This window comes from Bos mutus, chromosome 2, assembly GCF_027580195.1.
Source record: "Bos mutus isolate GX-2022 chromosome 2, NWIPB_WYAK_1.1, whole genome shotgun sequence".
NCBI lineage: Eukaryota > Metazoa > Chordata > Mammalia > Artiodactyla > Bovidae > Bos > Bos mutus.
Genome location: NC_091618.1, coordinates 122392030 through 122410720, shown reverse-complemented (window position 1 = coordinate 122410720; position 18691 = coordinate 122392030). Strand labels below are relative to the sequence as shown.

The 18691-nt window shown below is 35.1% G+C and overlaps 1 protein-coding gene across 1 annotated transcript in view; it reads left to right on the top strand.

Annotated features, from left to right (window-relative positions):
• Positions 1-18691, top strand: part of NCKAP1 (NCK associated protein 1) — a 105827-nt gene that overhangs the window by 41080 nt on the left and 46056 nt on the right. The window contains exons 7-14 of the mRNA XM_070359272.1: positions 537-674; positions 1693-1741; positions 6469-6625; positions 9220-9276; positions 12069-12165; positions 12241-12347; positions 13071-13203; positions 17027-17108. Of these exons, the coding sequence (XP_070215373.1) occupies positions 537-674; positions 1693-1741; positions 6469-6625; positions 9220-9276; positions 12069-12165; positions 12241-12347; positions 13071-13203; positions 17027-17108 (820 nt within the window). The remainder of the gene's footprint in view (positions 1-536; positions 675-1692; positions 1742-6468; positions 6626-9219; positions 9277-12068; positions 12166-12240; positions 12348-13070; positions 13204-17026; positions 17109-18691) is intronic.

The window sequence follows — 18691 nt, the reverse complement described above, 5'->3', positions numbered from 1 at the left end:
TTAAAAGCAAGCAAGAAGCAAATGAGATGAAATCATTAATAGACTAAATGGCAAATAGAAATAATTTATTGAGATAAAGTACAGTGGATCATTTTTAGAAGGCATTCTTTGAAGAAATATGAAACATGTTGAGCTCTGTTAACACTTAGTCATATAACCTTAAGTACCACTTTTTCTTGCAGTGAGCACTATTGGAGTAGAAAGTGATACACAAAAGGGTGACGCTAGACTCTGTGTCATTTTTAAAGTAAAGATCACACGATTGCCCTACATTTTCACCTTTAAGAAAGTAACGTGATTTGCTGAGCTAAGCTTTAGCTGAGGAATGCAGAATCTATGTAACTTTCATGAAATTAAAAACAAAAATCTAGAGCATAACTGGAACCCACCTCAAGTGTCATATGGGGCATACTTATAATTAGGCTCTTGTTTTATGATGGTACAGTTAGAAACACACAGCACTTGTAGCTGGAAATTAAATGGAAAGTAAAAAAACCAACTCATTCTTCAACTTTCTGTTTTTCTGTTTTAATTAGTCTCTTTCAGATGCACTAATTTCTCTTCAGATGGTGTATCCTCGAAGGAACCTTTCAGCTGACCAGTGGAGAAATGCCCAGTTGCTGAGTCTCATCAGTGCCCCCAGCACAATGCTTAATCCCGCACAGTCTGACACTGTATGGTTCTGTACTTTCTTTTTTGAATGAAAAGAGTAAAATTTTTTTTTTTTAAATCAAGCAATGCTGTTGCACTTTTTCTTCTAATTAGTATTAGCCTGTCAGTGAAGTTTATTGTAAAATGCTCATTATTTACATTGTACTATTCACAGTTTTTTAATTTCTAAATGCTGATGCCGAGTACAGTTAGCAGTATGAGTTCTTTTAAGGCTTAAAAATTTGCTTTGTTTTCTTATGGTAGACAATTTGGAAGATTCAGAAAATTAGAAGAAAACAAAAATCACCCCAAATCTTACAGACTTACTAGAGAAAGTCACTATTGTATTCTGTTAAGTTTCTTTTCAGTCTTTTTTCTGTGTATATAAACAGAGATGTTATGCATATGGAGAATAAACACACATAATTACTGACTTGGGTGATATAGTGAGCATCCAGGCACATACTTTTTTTTTTTTAATAAAATTTTATCCTTTGAAATACTGCAAACTCTGCAGTAAACTTGGGAAATTTGGAAGTAGTTATTTACTAAATTGAAAACAATTTAGCAACCGTGTTTTTTAAAGAGAAGTTTCAGTGTGTGTGAATTTGAAAGAGGCACAGCTTTCTTTTTTTTTTTCTGGTTTGGAAGCTTCCAAATTATGTTTATTCCAACTTACCCATGTATCTGTCTGGCCCTTGTCTTTAATTACAGTCCCCCTGCCCGCACCCCAAGGCACACACTCCCTTCTCCACGTAGCTATGATCTTCTCGAATTGATGGAAACCCTGTGTTTTTCATTCAAACTTAAACTCTTCCAAAAGACTGTTCTATACATCTGAGAAAGAGGCACCGCTTTCATTGTCTTTTATGGACTGCGGGTATAAATATAGGTTATAAAACTTGCATCCAGTTTTTCAACTATGTTGTGGTGGTATTTGAACCAAGAATTGAGTAGTCAGACTTCTTAGAAGGAAGAGGAGGAGTGACTCAGTGCAGAATTTTTTCCGTTAAATCACAAATTTATATTTTCTTTTTTAAGATGCCTTGTGAATATCTCTCTTTGGATGCCATGGAAAAATGGATTATCTGTAAGTAAAATTGGTTAGTTTTATGACTGCTCCTCAGATTTAAGTTTTAGAGAGAAATAACAGTACATGGATTGCTTTAATACCAAGCACTGTGCTAAGCCTTCTGTGTGCATCATCCAGTCCTTGTATTGATCTGGTTAGAGTAGGTTGGTCTAGTTGATAGATGAGGAATTAAAGTTTAGTCCACATGACAAGTAAGTGACAAAGACAGAGGACCTTCAAGGCTCGTGGTCTACATTATATTGCCTCTCAACAAGGCCATCAAAAGTAAATTTTTATTTTTAATCATTTTCTTGGTACTGCATTTATTCAGTTGTTTTTGTTTTTAAATTATTTTAGTACATATAATAGACATCTCATATGTTTGCATGGGAAATAAAATTACTTGTTTGCATGCCTACAGAGTTCACAAACTATGAGAGAAATAGACACACAGATACCGTATAAATGAAAACTACTATAATTTTTTCTACCACCCCCAGGTCCACTTGCAGAGGGGAATAATTTTGAGCAGTTTGTACTTTTTAGTTCTTATAGTTCTTGTTTCTTAATTTATTAACATTTAGGCATTATTTGATGACTTTTTATTATACTGTTTCTAAAACTGGTGAATGACCAATTTTTCTTTTTTAGTGATTTTTGGACTGGTACTTTTTTATAAAATACATTGAAACTGAATTAGTGGAATTATCAGAAATAAAATAATAAGCAAAAATGAAATAAAAGCCTACATTTTAATTATTAGATTCAATATTTAAGTGTTAATCTAACAATTAAATATTTAATCTAACAATTTGATTGTTACTAGGTTTCTACCCCTAAGTTGCTATCAGTGAAAATTTTTCTAAATGAAAGTTTCTAAATACTCTGAGTTCTATACTTAATCTCATGCACTGGCGGTTTGAGTAATGCTGTTACTAGTATGAAAGAGGAAGAATTTAACACACGTTGCCTGTCCTTAGCCATTTTTATTAATTATAACTTTTACATTGATCAGGTTTGTGATCCTTATATTTTTTTCTGTAATGATTGTTAAGGTTTTTATGCTTTTGTGGATTTAAAAAGACAGCTTTCGGAGTATTAATTTTGCTCAAAAGCATGGTGATCCTTGATTGTTTTATGTTTATGGATATATGGATGAAGAACCCATGTGATTAGTAGTTAGGTGGCTTGAGTGACCTCTGATGTTATATAGAACTATTTCTATCCAGTCTCTACCTTGAAAGTGTTCAAAGTGTTAGTCGCTTAGTCTTGTCTGAGTCTTTGCAACCCCATGGACTGTAGCCCATCAGGCTCTTCTGTCTATGGAATTCTCCAGGCAAGAATACTGGAGTGGGTAGCCATTCCTTCTCCAAGGGATCTTCCCGACCCGGGATTGAATCCAGGTCTCCTGCACTGCAAGCAGATTCTTTACCATCAGAACCACCAGGGAAGCCCAGTCCCACTACTTAAATGGGAGTAATGAATGCAAGGCTTTGTGTAATGAGCAGTGAGGTGAAGTCAGAAGGCAGAATACCCTAATGGAGGATGCCTGGGCATGGAAAAGGCAAACTAATTCGGGAGAGCTGCAACTGCCAAAAGTCAAGACAGTTTGCTCAGTTTTGCTGCTTTCATTTATTTGAGCCTTGAGTAGAATTTAATAGAGTTACATCAAACTTTGCACTTCTCTCTCCCTCCCACTTTTTTTTACTTTTCTGTTTTTGACACCAATTCCTGCACTAGAACTTTCTATAAAAGATAGTCTATTTTCTTTACAGCTTTGCTGTAGGTTAGTTGAAAGAGTAGTAGTATCACCTTGAAACTTATTAGATATGCAGAATATTGATTTCCATCCTAGGACTTCTGATGAAAAACTCTGAATGGATCCCAGCAACCTGTGATTTAATAAGCCTTCCCAGTGATTCTGATAGGAAGCCAAAGTTTGAGAATCACTGGTCTAGATTCTAGCCTGGGGCTAAGGGTTGTTGGGGGTTCCCAGGTGGTGCTAGTGGTAAAGAACCCGTCTGCTAATGCAGGGGACATAAGAGGTTTAATCCCTGGATTGGGAAAATCCCCTGGAGAGCATGGCAATCCACTCCAGTATTATTGCCTGGAGAATCCCTTGGACAGAGGAGCCTGGCGGGCTACAGTCCTCAGAGTCACAGAGTCAAACACTACTAAAGTGACTTAGCACGTAGCATGAGGGATGTTGAGGGTCTGGAATGTTGAGGATCCAGCTCCTTTGAATGCGATTTCACAGTAACTTGGGGCTTCCCTGGTGGCTCAGACAGTAAAAAATCTGCCTACAGTGCAGGAAACCTGGGTTCGATTCCTGGGTTAGGAAGATGCCCTGAACAAGGGAATGGCTACTCATTCCAGTGTTCTTGCCTGGAGAATTCCATGGACAGAGGAGTCTGGCGGGCTGGAGTTCATGGGATCATAAACAGTCAGACATGACTGAGTGACTAACACAGTAACTTTATACAGTAACTTATCCTGGTACTCTTTTCAGGATTTGTTCTTACTTTATTGACTGTACCCAGATGACTCCTTATGGAAGATCTCTTTTTAAATTGATAGTACAGTCTTTCTCTCTTCAAAGATTTTCTCCAACTTTCTTGTTTAGTATTGATTTTGTCTTATTTCCTACATTTTTATGACTGAAAAAAAATTTTTTTTTCCCGTCCTTTTGCCAAGAACTTAGTGGGGAAAGGAGGTTAATGTGTGGTTTAGTTAATAGACTATCTTCCTAATCTTGGGCTATTTTAATTTACCTTTTATTGACCTTATAATAAATGAATATACTTTATAATATAACCCATGTCTTATGTAAGTAAAGTTTACAATGACCCATAATGACACTGATAATATTCTCGGAGAAACTTTTATTATCAACAGAAGTGTTATGAGTCTAAGTATAAATTGAGGTACAAGACACTAAGTGAAATCTCATTTTAGTAAAGGGATTCGAGTATCATGTATCAGTGCATGAGGCAAAAATTTTCACAGAACTTCTCTTGAGGATTGTAAAAATTTCCATAAAGGTGTTTTGTTTCTTTGGTTATGTACCAGATCAAATAATTAGATTTGCATTTAGGGACCCTAAGTATAAAAAACATCTTAATATATTTCAGGGATTTTTAAGGAAGTTATTAATAAATGTACTTCTGTATGTATAATCCTACAATATATGCCTACCTAAAGAGTTAGTTTGCCTGTGTAGTGGCCCTTTGAAAGGAATATTTAAGAATAAAAGATGCAGGGCAAGTTAAATGTTAGTGATTGAAAAGTTTAAAGATTGAAATGACTGTTGAGAATCAGAGGGAAATCTTACAGAAAATAGAATTGTTTTTAACTGGCCCAGCATGATACCTAGTTTATAATAAGCATTGAGTACATGTTCTAGGAATGAAAGATGAGGTTTTATGGCTTTCCTCATAGCTCAGTTGGTAAAGAATCTGCCTGCAAGGCAGGAGACCCCGGTTCAATTTCTGGGTCGGGAAGATCCGCTGGAGAAGGGATAGGCTACCCACTCCAGTATTCTTGGGCTTCTCTTGTGGCTAAGCTGGTGAAGAATCTGCCTGCAATGCAGGAGACGTGGGTTTGCTCCCTGGGTTGGGAAGATCCCCTGGAGAAGGGAATCTTCTACTCACTCTAGTAGGTAGAATCTACCCACTCTGGTATTCTGGCCTGGAGAATTCCATGGACAGTCCATGGGGTTACAAAGAGTCGGACAGGACTGAGCGACTTTCACTTTCTAGGAATGAAAGATGAGGTTTTATGGCCTCTAATAGAGGGTCAGGGAAGACCTCAGTAAACATACAGGATTACACATTTTTGAAGAATTTCTAAATCAGATGACCGAAGGTAAGGTACTTAAATTTATAGAATAGAGAGCCATGGAACATACTGAAAGAATATTGGCCTTTAAGGGCAACTACTTGAGGAAAAGTCTGGTTCTAGTACTTTATTAGTGTGACTGTAGGCAAGTCACTGACCCTCATTTCTTCAGTTGTAAAAGAAGGATACCACTGGTCTTTCCACTCTATGTGGTAATCTTATCAGATAATATATGTCAGAAGACTAAATTAGTACAAACTATAATTTGCTGTGAAATTGTGACATGCTATTTCATTTCCTGTAATGACTTAGAAGAGTAGGTTTTTTTTTCAGTTACTGTAACAACTGTAAGGATAATTGTATATATGTAAATTGGTAGCTTCTGATCTCTAGCTTAAAATACCTTTTACTCATTTGTTAAAGTCAGTTAAAAGCACTGGTTTTGCAAAGTACTACTACTACTAAGTCACTACAGTCGTGTCGGACTCTGTGGGACTCCGTAGATGGCAACCCACCAGGCTCCCCCGTCGCTGGGATTCTCCAGACAAGAACACTGGAGTGGGTTGCCATTTCCTTCTCCAATGCATGAAAGTGAAAAGTGAAAATGAAGTCGCTCAGTCGTGTCCGACTCCTAGGGACCCCATGGACTGCAGCGCACCAGGCTCCTTCATCCATGGGATTTTCCAGGCAAGAGTACTGGAGTGGGGTGCCACAAAGTACAGAAAATTATTGAAAAAGAGAAATATTGTTGCCATCTTGTATGTATATGTATTATTACCTGTCACTTAAAAGCCTCAGTTTAAGTGACTGTATTTATGTTTCTTATTTTTAAAAAGCTACCCTGTAAACTCAAATAACCTAACTTAGGAAAACTTTTTATTTTCTATTTCTTTTCCTTTTGTTTCAAGTTGGCTTTATTTTGTGCCATGGGATCCTAAATACTGATGCAACAGCACTGAACCTTTGGAAGCTAGCTCTTCAAAGTAGCTCTTGCCTCTCTCTTTTTCGAGATGAAGTTTTCCACATTCATAAAGCTGCAGAAGACTTATTTGTAAACATTCGAGGGTATGTCATTTTCAATTATTTTGTCTTTTTTGGAGAAAAGTAGTGAGTGGAATATGTGTTGATATTCTAGGGTAGAGAAGACTCACATTATGCGAGAAGATACAATCTGTACCAACTTGTCAGTCAAACCAAGTATTTTTTAACAATGATCCTGATGTTTTTTACAGGTTACTTCACAGACTGAAATATCTAGTGTTTCTGCTGTTTCAAAATTTGTATTCTAGGAGAAAGAAGATATGATCTCTTTTGTGTATCGTTATATGGTTTTAGACATAAATATGACTGAAAGCACAATGTACATTTTAGGAATTATGAAGTTTTTAGAAATGTATTTTAGAATGCAGTGCATTTAAAAAAGTGTATGAATCAATCAAAAATACTTCATTAATTATTTATAGCCATTGCAGAAGTCAGACCACTGCAAAAAGGAAATCATGTTTCCTTATAATGAGGAAGTATTCCAACTGACTCATTTATACTCATTCCTTGTAACACAAATAATTCTTAAATTTGTTCCCTTGGAATTTTTAATGCTTGCTTTTTTTCCCACTTTTGGTTCTGTAGCCAGTATATAAAAACAAGTTGAACTCACACTTGGTAGCCTTTATAAAATCTTTTGAAATTAGGAGTATCTAAAATATCTTGGGATCTATTGGACCTAAAAATATTGAATAATTGGGTTGGGTTTGTCAGCTTCATGGAAGTGAAATTCCCCTACATTTATTTCATATCCGATTCAATAATGTCCTAAATGAAATTCAGATTTTAAAAAATCTATTAGTTATTAAAATGTAAAGATATGTCTAGTACTGACAGTGTAAGCCAGTATACCATCTCAGATTTTAGTATGCATATGAAGTACCCTGGGATGTGAATTAAAATCCAGGTTCCTGGGCATCACGCCTAACCTCCTAAATCCCCTGTATCTATATTTTGGAGAGGTAAAGAAATCTGCCCTTTTCTCCCACCGCCTCCCCCCAGTAGTTTATTGAGGTAAATTTACAGACAGAAAAATGCATAAATTTTAAATGAACAACTCAATAATTTTGTGTACGAATACTGCTGGTGACCACTTAGATCAAGATACAGAATATTTCCATTGTCCCCAGAAAATTCTCCTGTGCCTCTTTCTGGTCAGTACTGCTGCCCCTGGTCCATTTTCCCCTAGCCTACACAGGTGGTCTCTGTTTTGATTTCTGTCGCCATAAGGGATTCTGACATTCTCATGCAGGTAGGCTCTCAGCCATAGTGTTAGAAACAGTACCCTCTGTATTTTTCAGCTCTTAGTTTACTTTTTATTTTAGATGGTGGAGTACCTGGAAATATCCTAGTTGTGAGCTTTGTCATTTTCAAAGTGATTCAGAACAAAAATCCTGAAACTTATGTCTTAGCATATTGACATCCTCTCTGCGGAATTATATTTAAATATATGTAAACAGAACCAGAGAGTTTCTGAATATTGAGTGAGCCTAAGGTATATATGGTACAGATAAGTTTAATGGCTTCATGAAACCAATTGTCTTTTCATTATACCTTTTTTTTTTTTCTCCTGGCCACTCCACATGACTTGTGGGATCTTAGTTCCTAGACCGGGGATTGAACTGAGACCCACCACAGTGAAAGCACCAAGTACTAACCACTGGACCTCTTGAAATTCCTTTGCTGTGCTTTTTCTGTGTTAAATTTACCATTTAAGAATTTCTGTATTTAAAGTTGAAAAGTTTTAATTTTTTTTTAAATCGTGAATGAGTGATCCAATTTAAAATGTGAATTATAGTAATTAACAAGTCAGACCATAAGTAATTTATACAGGTCAGTGGTTACAGAATTATGGCATTTGCTTAAAGAATACACAAATCTTAGCATACTTAATTTAGAAATTGAAGTTCTTGGTATAAGTGGTTAGGAAGATAATTTTTCTTTAACATTTTAGGAATTTTGAATTTTTATGTATTTAGTAGCCAGGAAATTAGCATATATTTATTAGAGTTTATTTTATAGATGGCACCTTTAGACTATTTGATGCTTGTATTCAGTGTCTTCTATTTTAAATGTTTTTTTAATTTGAAAAAAATGTGCTTTTTAAAAAAAATGGTGAGTAATAATCATCTGTAGGTGTATCCCTTAAAATAATTTAAAGTAATCAAATGCTTCCCTGCTCCAGTTTTCTGGACCACCACAAAATTTCTGTTCCTAGTATATGTGCCTTGAGAAATTTTTTTATGCTTATGAGGTAGCGTAAAAAGCCAAAAGTAATAGCTTTTTCAGCACTTGCAGTTTTTGGAAATCACTGTTCATTATTTTAGAAGTATAATTTAGTGTCCCTATTGGAGATTTAAGAAAATAAAAGTCTGCTTTGTGAATTTAATTTTATTACTGAATTTTAATGTAATACAAGATGTATTATTTTAGGAAGAGCCAATGGGGTATTTAAGGTGCTCAAAATGATGTGGGTAGACTTCTTCCATGTATTTCCAGTTTGAGAGCCAGTTTTTCTTGTTGATAATAAGACATTTTTAGTTGACTAGTATTTGACTAACTTGTTTTTACTGTTATTGACCAAAACTTCCAATTTTTTTTTTTTTGGCTCATAGGTATAATAAGCGTATTAATGACATAAGAGAATGCAAAGAGGCAGCTGTGTCACATGCGTAAGTGGTTTTAACTTATCTGTGAAACTTTTGATCAAGAATTCCTTTCTTAAAGCATTATTTTGCTGAAGTGAGTGCAGATTAATGGTGTGTGAGATGTGGCAGTAGAAGTAGAGGACTTTCAATCAATGAGAAACATGTTTATAACTGTATATAGTCATCTTGGTATGAGTATGGACAGATTTTTAATATTTTTTAAGTGTTAACATGCTCTTAAGGAATACCATACAGAGGGATTTATTTTGGTGTCATTCCTTTCTCTTATTGCTCCTATGTTCTGGTACCAATACTTGGCAAGTTATGATGATTTTTGTACTATTTCATGTGCACTCCCCCCAATGGTGTTTATTTTTCAAAGTATGTAATCCCATACCTTTCCCAAATATTAGTAAATATATTTTATTAGAAAATGTAGATAACTTTAGATATTAGTGTATTTAAAATGTTTGAACAACTTTTCAATTTTCTCAAGAAATAATTTGGTAATTCATTTAATTGTTACATGGTATACTTGTATAGAATATCTTCTTTAGTAAGTCTAGGTCAGTACAGATAACACTGTCTGATCCATCAGTATTTCTACAAGGCAGAGAAAAGATAACACCACAGTCATAGGTGAAAATATAAAACTACAAGAAATTTTAGAATTTAGGCTTAGGCTGTAACATAGATATTAGGAATTTAAATCATCTTTATTTATTGCTAACTGAACTGAACTGATAGTTTATTATTTCCTCATGCATGTTTTTCACCCAAATAAAGTGCTTATATTATTATAAAGTCAGTCTCTAGTACAAATAACATGCTTTGGAGTGGGTTAGAATTCCATTCCAGGCCTGCTTATTCATATGTTAAACCCTTGGCAGATATATGGTGTCACAGCTATCTTTTATAAAGGTCTTTTTCCCCTGCATTATATAAAACAGTTATAAGTAGTGAGCAGTAGTAATTCTTATCATTCATTAACATAGTGTTTATATCTTCTCTTGATGGTAATACTCCTTGCAGCAACCCTGTATAGTAAAATAATCGAAACATTACCCACTTACTATTTAGATACTACACCAGATGAGTTTATTATTTTCAGTAAGTAGAGAGCTTGTCATTAGAATTATGCTAACATTGTGAAAGTACTGTGTGTTAGATATCATGAAAGATACATCTTGAGTCAGGTGTCCTCATCCCTGTTTCTTGATGAGAGTCTGGAGCTTAAGAGAACTAGAACCTAAGGTCACATAGGTAAAGGTTGGATTTTAGTGTGTCTTCAAAATTAATCTGTGGTGTCAAGAGTTAAATTTCTCGTGTTGCATATTTCTTTTCCTTAGGATTTTGGCATATAATAGATGTGTTGTTCAGTCTGTCGGTCGTGTCCAACTCTTTTTTTACCCCGTGGACTGCAGCACAGCCAGGCTTCCCTGTCCTTCACTATCTCCTGGAGTTGGCTCAGACTCATGTCCATTGAGTTGATGATGACTTCCAACCATCTCATCCTCTGTCACCCTCTTCTGCTCCTGCCCTCAATCTTTGCCAACATCAGGGTCTTTTCCAATGAGTTGGCTCTTAGCATCCAGTGGTCAAAGTACTATAAGAGCTTCAGCATCAGTCCTTCCAATGACTGTTCAGGGTTGATTTCCTTTAGGATGGACTGGTTGGATCTCCTTGTAGTCCAAGGGGTTCTCAAGAGTCTTCTCCAGCACCACAGTTTGAAAGCATCGATACTTCGGCACTTTGCCTTCTTTATGGTCCAACTCTCATATCCGTACGTGATTCCTGAAAAAACCATACGTTTGACTATACGGACATTTGTTGGCAAAGTGATGTCTGTGCTTTTATAATATGCTGTCTAGGGTGGTCATAGCTTTTCTTGGAAGGAGCAAGCGTCTTTTAATTCCATGGCTTCATTCACAAACTGCAGTGATTTTGGAGCCCAAGAAAATAAAGTCTGACACTGTTTCCATTTTTTCCCCATCTGTTTGTGGGGTGTCATTTTTTTGTAACTATCTAAAGTTTAAAACTTTTTTGGAATGATTTATATTTTGAACAGTATGAGGAGTTGGAATATTTGGAATATTCTTTGATTTTTTTTTGTTGTTGTTAATTTGTGAGAATAAATTTTTTCTAATTTGTATTTTATTTTTAAGATACCCATTACATGAATATTTATGATTATCCTTTCCTCATCTTTCTTTTTGAACAATAGCACCAAATAGATTTCATCCCAGTACCTTAATGAATATAGCTTTGATTTAGTCAGTTTTAAGTCCATAGGGTTGCAAAAGGAGTCAGACATGCCTAAGTGACTAAACAATGATATATTTAATAGCAATATACTTAATAAATGAGGATATAGATAATCACTTATTTATTAAGGTATATTTATTGATTCTACATGGGAGTGACAAAAATGTATACAATAAAAAAAGTGCTTATTTTTAAGGATTTCACAGTCCATTTTATAGAGTTCTAGGCTATATGGTACTTAACTGGCAGAAATTCTTCAGGATTAGACATCTCTATATTGGGAAATACTTTTTGAAGAGTTGGTCTTGAAGTTTGAGTAGGATCTTAATTAAGAGGTAGAAGTGAAAAAAGTTACCATAGCAGCACAAGAAAGGCAAGGATAAAGATGAGATTGAAGAGTCATTTAATGACAAACACATAGAAGATATTTTTAAGGGTTTCTGTTTCCTAAGAAAAGTTTGGAAGTTGACTCTGAAATGATGTTAATTAATTGCCAGTAATAAGTTTAGTAGAAACAGATAAACTCTAATGGTGGTTGTCTTTTCCTATAGTGGTTCAATGCACAGAGAAAGACGCAAGTTTTTAAGGTCTGCACTGAAAGAATTGGCTACTGTCCTCTCTGATCAGCCTGGCTTGCTGGGTCCTAAGGTAATTGATTTAATTCTTGTTTCGGCTACAACAAATGTGCCACATTAAAATTAAAAATTTTTTTTTTCTTATCAGGCACTTTTTGTTTTTATGGCATTATCCTTTGCCCGTGATGAAATTATCTGGCTACTTCGTCATGCAGATAACATGCCAAAGAAGAGTGCAGATGACTTTATAGATAAGTAAGTTAGCAACATTAAAAAAATATATGTTTTGTATATTTGCTTTATGGGCTATGGAATTTAGGGACTAAAGTAAAATTATTTTGAAAAACTTGAAGGCTTTTCATATTTGTCATAATGGAGGGAATATTTAAAATACATTGTTAGGTGATATGAATTAGAATGCAAAGTCAACTTTAGCTTTGAATTAAAGCTGAAATGTTTTATCACTAGAACTCTAGGTTGTTGCAGAGGTGTGTTTTTGTACTATAGTATTTCCTATAGGATTCATGTTTCAGAATTATTTATTACACAAAAATTTGAATAATAATCCTAACGGAGTTACAGCTGTGTCATTTGTAATATATTTTTTCTTATTTTAGTCCACAGTCCCTCAACAGAAGTTAAATGAATCAGAGAAATAATAGCATACACAAAAATCTTACTTTTTCCTAATACTCTAACCTTCTTTTATTTATGACTTTTTAATGATACATTTATGAAATGTCTTAATTTTATTTTTATTTTGTATTTTCCTTTATCAGTTTTTTATTCTTGCTTTTTTGCTTTCCATAGTTTCTTTTTGTATATGAGATAATATAAAAAAGAAAGTAGTTGACACTAAATATTTAACAATGCTTTTTATAAGGAAAAAACTTGATGTAGCAATATCAAAGGCAATTCATATTTTCCTTGATAGTAAGTGAATTTAATTTTTGAAATGTTTTTTCTTAAATAAAAAAGGCACATTGCTGAATTAATATTTTATATGGAAGAGCTTAGAGCACATGTAAGGAAATACGGACCTGTAATGCAGAGATATTACGTGCAGTACCTTTCTGGCTTTGATGCTGTTGTCCTCAATGAGCTTGTGCAGGTAAAAAACTGAAAGCATTCTCCCTTTTGTTTCTTATTTCCCTCCTTTCCAATAATTGATTTATTTGCTCAGTAAACATTTACAAAAGTAATCTTGTGTCTCATGGTGAAGTCACAACTGTAAATAAGTAAACGGTCATATTTTGCCAAGGGGATCATTATCTAGAGCAAAGAAAACATTTAGTTGTATTCCAGTGTGATGGGCATTATGCTTAAGGGTGTATAAAGCTTAAAGTGAACACATGCAGAGAATAATTCTTTATCTTGGTGGGTGGAGGTGTACAGTAACCAAATTATAGAGGATCTTGCAAAAGAGAAGGTTAGTCATAAATCAGATTTAATATTTAGGAAAATCACCATGGCTTAGTGTGGATGAGAAATTACTGGGGGCCACATGAAAAGTCAGAGACAGCAAAAGAGCAAAAGACTCTTGAGAGTCCCTTGGACAGCAAGGAGATCAAACCAGTCCATCCTAAAGGAAATCAGTCCTGATATTCATTGGAAGGACTAATGCTGAAGCTGAAACTCCAATCCTTTGGCCACCTGATGCGAAGAACTGACTCATTGGAAAAGACCCTGATGCTGGGAAAAATTGAAGGCAGGAGGAGAAGGGGACGACAGAGGATGAGATGGTTGGGTGGCATCACCGACTCAATGGACATGAATTTGAGTAAGCTCCATGAGTTGGTGATGGACAGGAACACCTGGCGTGCTGCAGTCCATGGGGTCACAAAGTGTCAGAAACAACTGAGTGAGTGAACTGAATCTAAAACTATTGATTTTCCCCAGAAATAACCATACTTTGAAATCCTCATTTTCTTTCAAACCTACCTAAAAATGCAAATAGGAAGAAAACTGTTCATGTAATTGTTTACCCTCAGTTATAAACAGCTTACAGTTTACTATCCTAGTTTATTTCTTCTTTTATCCACTAGATGGAGCTCATACGCTTCCTTTCTAGAATGTCTGTTAAAAGAAGGAATAGAAAAGCTGCTTTTATCCAAAGCAAAGTGTTACTGCTTTGCTGCAGTTGTTTTTTAAAAACTTTTTATTTTATATCACAGTATAGCCAGTTAACATGTGGTAGTTTCAGGTGGACAGCAATGCAGTTTTTAATTTTTTAAAAAATGTTATTAAGGCAATGGCACCCCACTCCAGTACTCTTGCTTGGAAAATCCCATGGACGGAGGAGCCTGGTAGGCTGCAGTCCATGGGGTCGATAAGAGTCGGACACGACTGAGCGACTTCACTTTCACTTTTCACTTTCATGCATTGGAGAAGGAAATGGCAACCCACTCCAGTGTTCTTGCCTGGAGAACCCTGGGGACGGGGAAGCCTGGTGGGCTGCTGTCCATGGAGTCGCACAGAGTCGGACACGACTGAAGTGACTTAGCATAGCATACATACCAGATAAATCAAAGGCTACTGTGCTGTCACAGTCTAAAAAGTAAGTCAACTCCTGGCTTTGTGGCATTTGAAGTTTGCTATGACTAACTGGATATTTATTAATTTTATAGATTGTGTTAAAGTATTAAAAATTTTAAGCTACTCCATGTCTTTTTGTGTCTTATATTATTTTAGCAATACTGAGAAAATTTTAGAAAATTTTAGAAAAGGCAGAGGAACTAGAGATGCCAACATCTGCTGGGTCATGGAAAAAGCAAGAGAGTTCCAGAAAAACCATCTATTTCTGCTTTATTGACTATGCCAAAGCCTTTGACTGTGTGGATCAGAATAAACTGTGGAAAATTCTGAAAGAGATGGGAATACCAGACCACCTGACCTGCCTCTTGAGAAACCTGTATGCAGGTCAGAAAGCAACAGTTCGAACTGGATGTGGAACAACAGACTGGTTCCAAATAGGAAAAGGAGTACGTCAAGGCTGTATATTGTCACCCTACTTATTTAACTTACATGCAGAGTACATCATGAGAAATGCTTGACTGGAAGAAGCACAAGCTGGAATCAAGCTTGCCAGGAGAAATATCAATAACCTCAGCTATGCAGATGACACCACCCTTATGGCAGAAAGTGAAGAGGAACTGAAAAAAAAAGCCTCTTGATGAAAGTGAAAGTAGAGAGTGAAAAAGTTGGCTTAAAGCTCAACATTCAGAAAACTAAGATCATGGCATCTGGTCCCATCACTTCATGGGAAATAGATGGGGAAACAGTGGAAACAGCATCAGACTTTATTTTTCTGGGCTCCGAAATCACTGCAGATGGTGATTGCAGCCATGAAATTAAAAGATGCTTACTCCTTGGAAGGAAAGTTATGACCAACCTAGTTATATTAAAAAGCAGAGATATTACTTTGCCAACAAAGGTCCGTCTAGTCAAGGCTATGGTTTTTCCAGTGGTCATGTATGGATGTGAGAGTTGGACTGTGAAGAAAGCTGAGCGCCGAAGAATTGATGCTTTTGAACTGTGGTGTTGGAGAAGACTCTTGAGAGTCCCTTGGACTGCAAGGAGGTCCAACCAGTTCATTGTAAAGGAGATCAGTCCTGGGTGTTCATTGGAAGGACTAATGCTAAATCTGAAACTCCAATACTTTGGCCACATCATGCGAAGAGTTGACTCATTGGAAAAGACCCTGATGCTGGGAGGGATTGGGGTCAGGAGGAGAAGGAGACGACAGAGGATGAGATGGCTGGATGGGATCACCAACTCGATGGACATGAGTCTGAGTGAACTCTGGGAGTTGGTGATGGACAGGGAGGCCTGGCGTGCTGTGATTCATGGGGTCGCAAAGAGTCGGACACGACTGAGTGAACTGAACTGAGAAAATTAATTTCTTATTTTTCTGATACAGTAATAGTAGCAACAGCAATACTGATACTAGTATTAATAATGGACATTTATCCATAGTATATTACCAGCTCTGAGGGTAGGTATAGTGAAGAAAAAAGACCCTATGTGACTTGATCAGTATCGCACCGTTCATGAGTACATGTGTAATAACACATTCAAATAACACTATTTAAATGTGTTAAATGCCTGAGCTTTTTACCACCCGCAAGTACAGTATTTACATGCATAGTTTTTTAACCATTTGCTAGGATTTAAATTTAAAACTAAGATAACTTGTGAAAATAGTTCATTGTAATATTGGCTAAAATGGTAACTTAAATTTAAATTTTAAAATTGTGGTAAAGATGTATGTAACATTAAAGTTGTCATTTTAACTTTTTAATTGTACAGTATAGAACTCTGTGTGCATTTACATGGTTGTACAGGTCTTAATGTTGTGAAAACTATGGTTTTTGTGAGCTAATAAGCATATACTTTTTTAAAAAGTTTATCATTTAGCATCTACTTCAGATATAGTTTATTAAATACTCACTTTTTAAGCCATTTTCAGAGGGCTTTTTTTGGTGCTACTTTTGTTGAGGTAAAATTTATACATGATAAAAATCACTTGTTCTAAGTGTACTGTTTTAATTTGGACAGCTGTATACATTCATGTCACCACCACCAGTCAAGATAAAGAACATTTCCAACATTTAAAAATTTTCTTGTGCACGTTTGCAGTTGATTCCCTCTCTAGATCCTCAACAACCTGTTGTCTGCTTTTTTGTCACTTTTGCCTTGAAAAAAAATTTTTTTTTCATGTGAATGAAATCATCCTTGTTTTTCATTTGTTTTAGTTAGCATGTTTTTGAGTTCATCCATGTTACTGTATGTATAAACATTCCAGTTTTATTTATTGCTTAAAAAAATTCTAACTATGGATGTATCAGTTTATCCACCTACTAGTTGATGGACCTGTGAATTTTTTCCCAACTAGATGTTTTTAATCATTATTTTTATCACTTTTTTTTTTCCAGAATCTTTCTGTTTGCCCTGAAGATGAATCAATCATCATGTCCTCTTTTGTTAACACTATGACTTCTCTAAGTGTAAAACAAGGTAATAAGTCTTTTAAATTGAAATGTATTTTCTTGCCATTAGGTTTTCAAATTCTGTTAACGAGGAGAGGACTTAGCAGTTAGTTTTTATAGTATTACTTATCCTACTTTGGAGCATATTTAATCTCTTCTCTTTTGTTTTAACTTTGCTCTGAAGCAAAGGTTTCAAAGATGGATGTGTGGTGATATTCACAAGAAGTATAGCTTGACATTTCTTCATATTCAGCTGGAGGCAAAATGGTATTTTTGAGGCAAAAGGTATTTTGTAATTATAAAAAAGAAAAATGAGCACCCTATATCATAATAAAGTTTATATTACGGTCCAGGCATTACCTATGACAGTGATCAATGAAATGATTAATCTGGGCAAGCACTATATATATATTATCTTATTCAATCTTCATCAATGTTAAAAAGTTGTTAATTACTTTTAACACATTTGGAAACTTAAGCCTTAAGGCTTAAGGTTAACCTTAATTCAACATGGTTTGCCCACACTTTTTAACAGATACTAAGTTCTAGAATAGGAACTTAAGTTCAGATCTGTCAATCTCAAAAGTTGGTGTCATATCATAGACTGCCTTTCCATTAGTTGAATACTCCTCCATTCCAGTAGACTGGATATTTTAGTTTTATATTCTTTAAATAAAAACTATCAGAAACCTTCAAAATTTCTGAGTAATAAATTTGTTTTATCAAACAATATTGATAAACTTATAACTTGATAAATTGATAACTTGATAAACTTATAAATTGATAAATTAAGTTAAACATACTTATATAATGAATCTGCTATAAACGTGCCTGATGATATTTGGTTAAAATAAAGTTACTTTGTGGGACTTCAGCATGCTTTCCAAAGTTTCTATTCACAGGATTCCTCATGCTCTGTTTTAGGTACTTTTGAGTTGACATGTAAGCAAAATGAGAATCACGGGGTTTAGAGAGAAATCTGTACACTACCCTTCTCTTAGCACAGCTGCCTCATCACCTTTATAGGATATGAGAATTATTTCACTCTTAGCTATCATTTTTAAATTGTCGTAAAATAGAATTTACCACATTACCATTTCTAACTACATTTAAGTACTTAAAAGTGTACAGTTGAGTAGAGTTAAGTGTATTGACATAGTTGTGCAATAAATATTCAGAACTTCTCATCCCGCGAAATTGAAAATGTAGCTATAGAATAACAACTCCCCGTTTTCCTTTCACCCAGCCCCTGGAACCACTATTCTACTTTGTTTCTATGAGTTCGACTATTCTAGGTACTTCACATAAGTGAATTGTACAATATTTGTCTTTCTATCACTACCTTATTTCACTTAGCATTCCCTCAACATGTTATCCATGACATGACATCCATGCTACAATATTTGCTCCCTTTTTCAGGCTGAATAATATACCACTGTGTGTATATATGATATTTTGTTTATCCACTGTTGATGGACTTTTTAGTTACTTCTGCCTTTTGGCTGTTGTGAATAATGCTGCTGTAAACATTGGTGTACACAAGAACATGGGTGTATTCTTTTGTATATACATCCAGAAGTGGAATTGTCCTAGCCCTTAAATTTTAAAGTG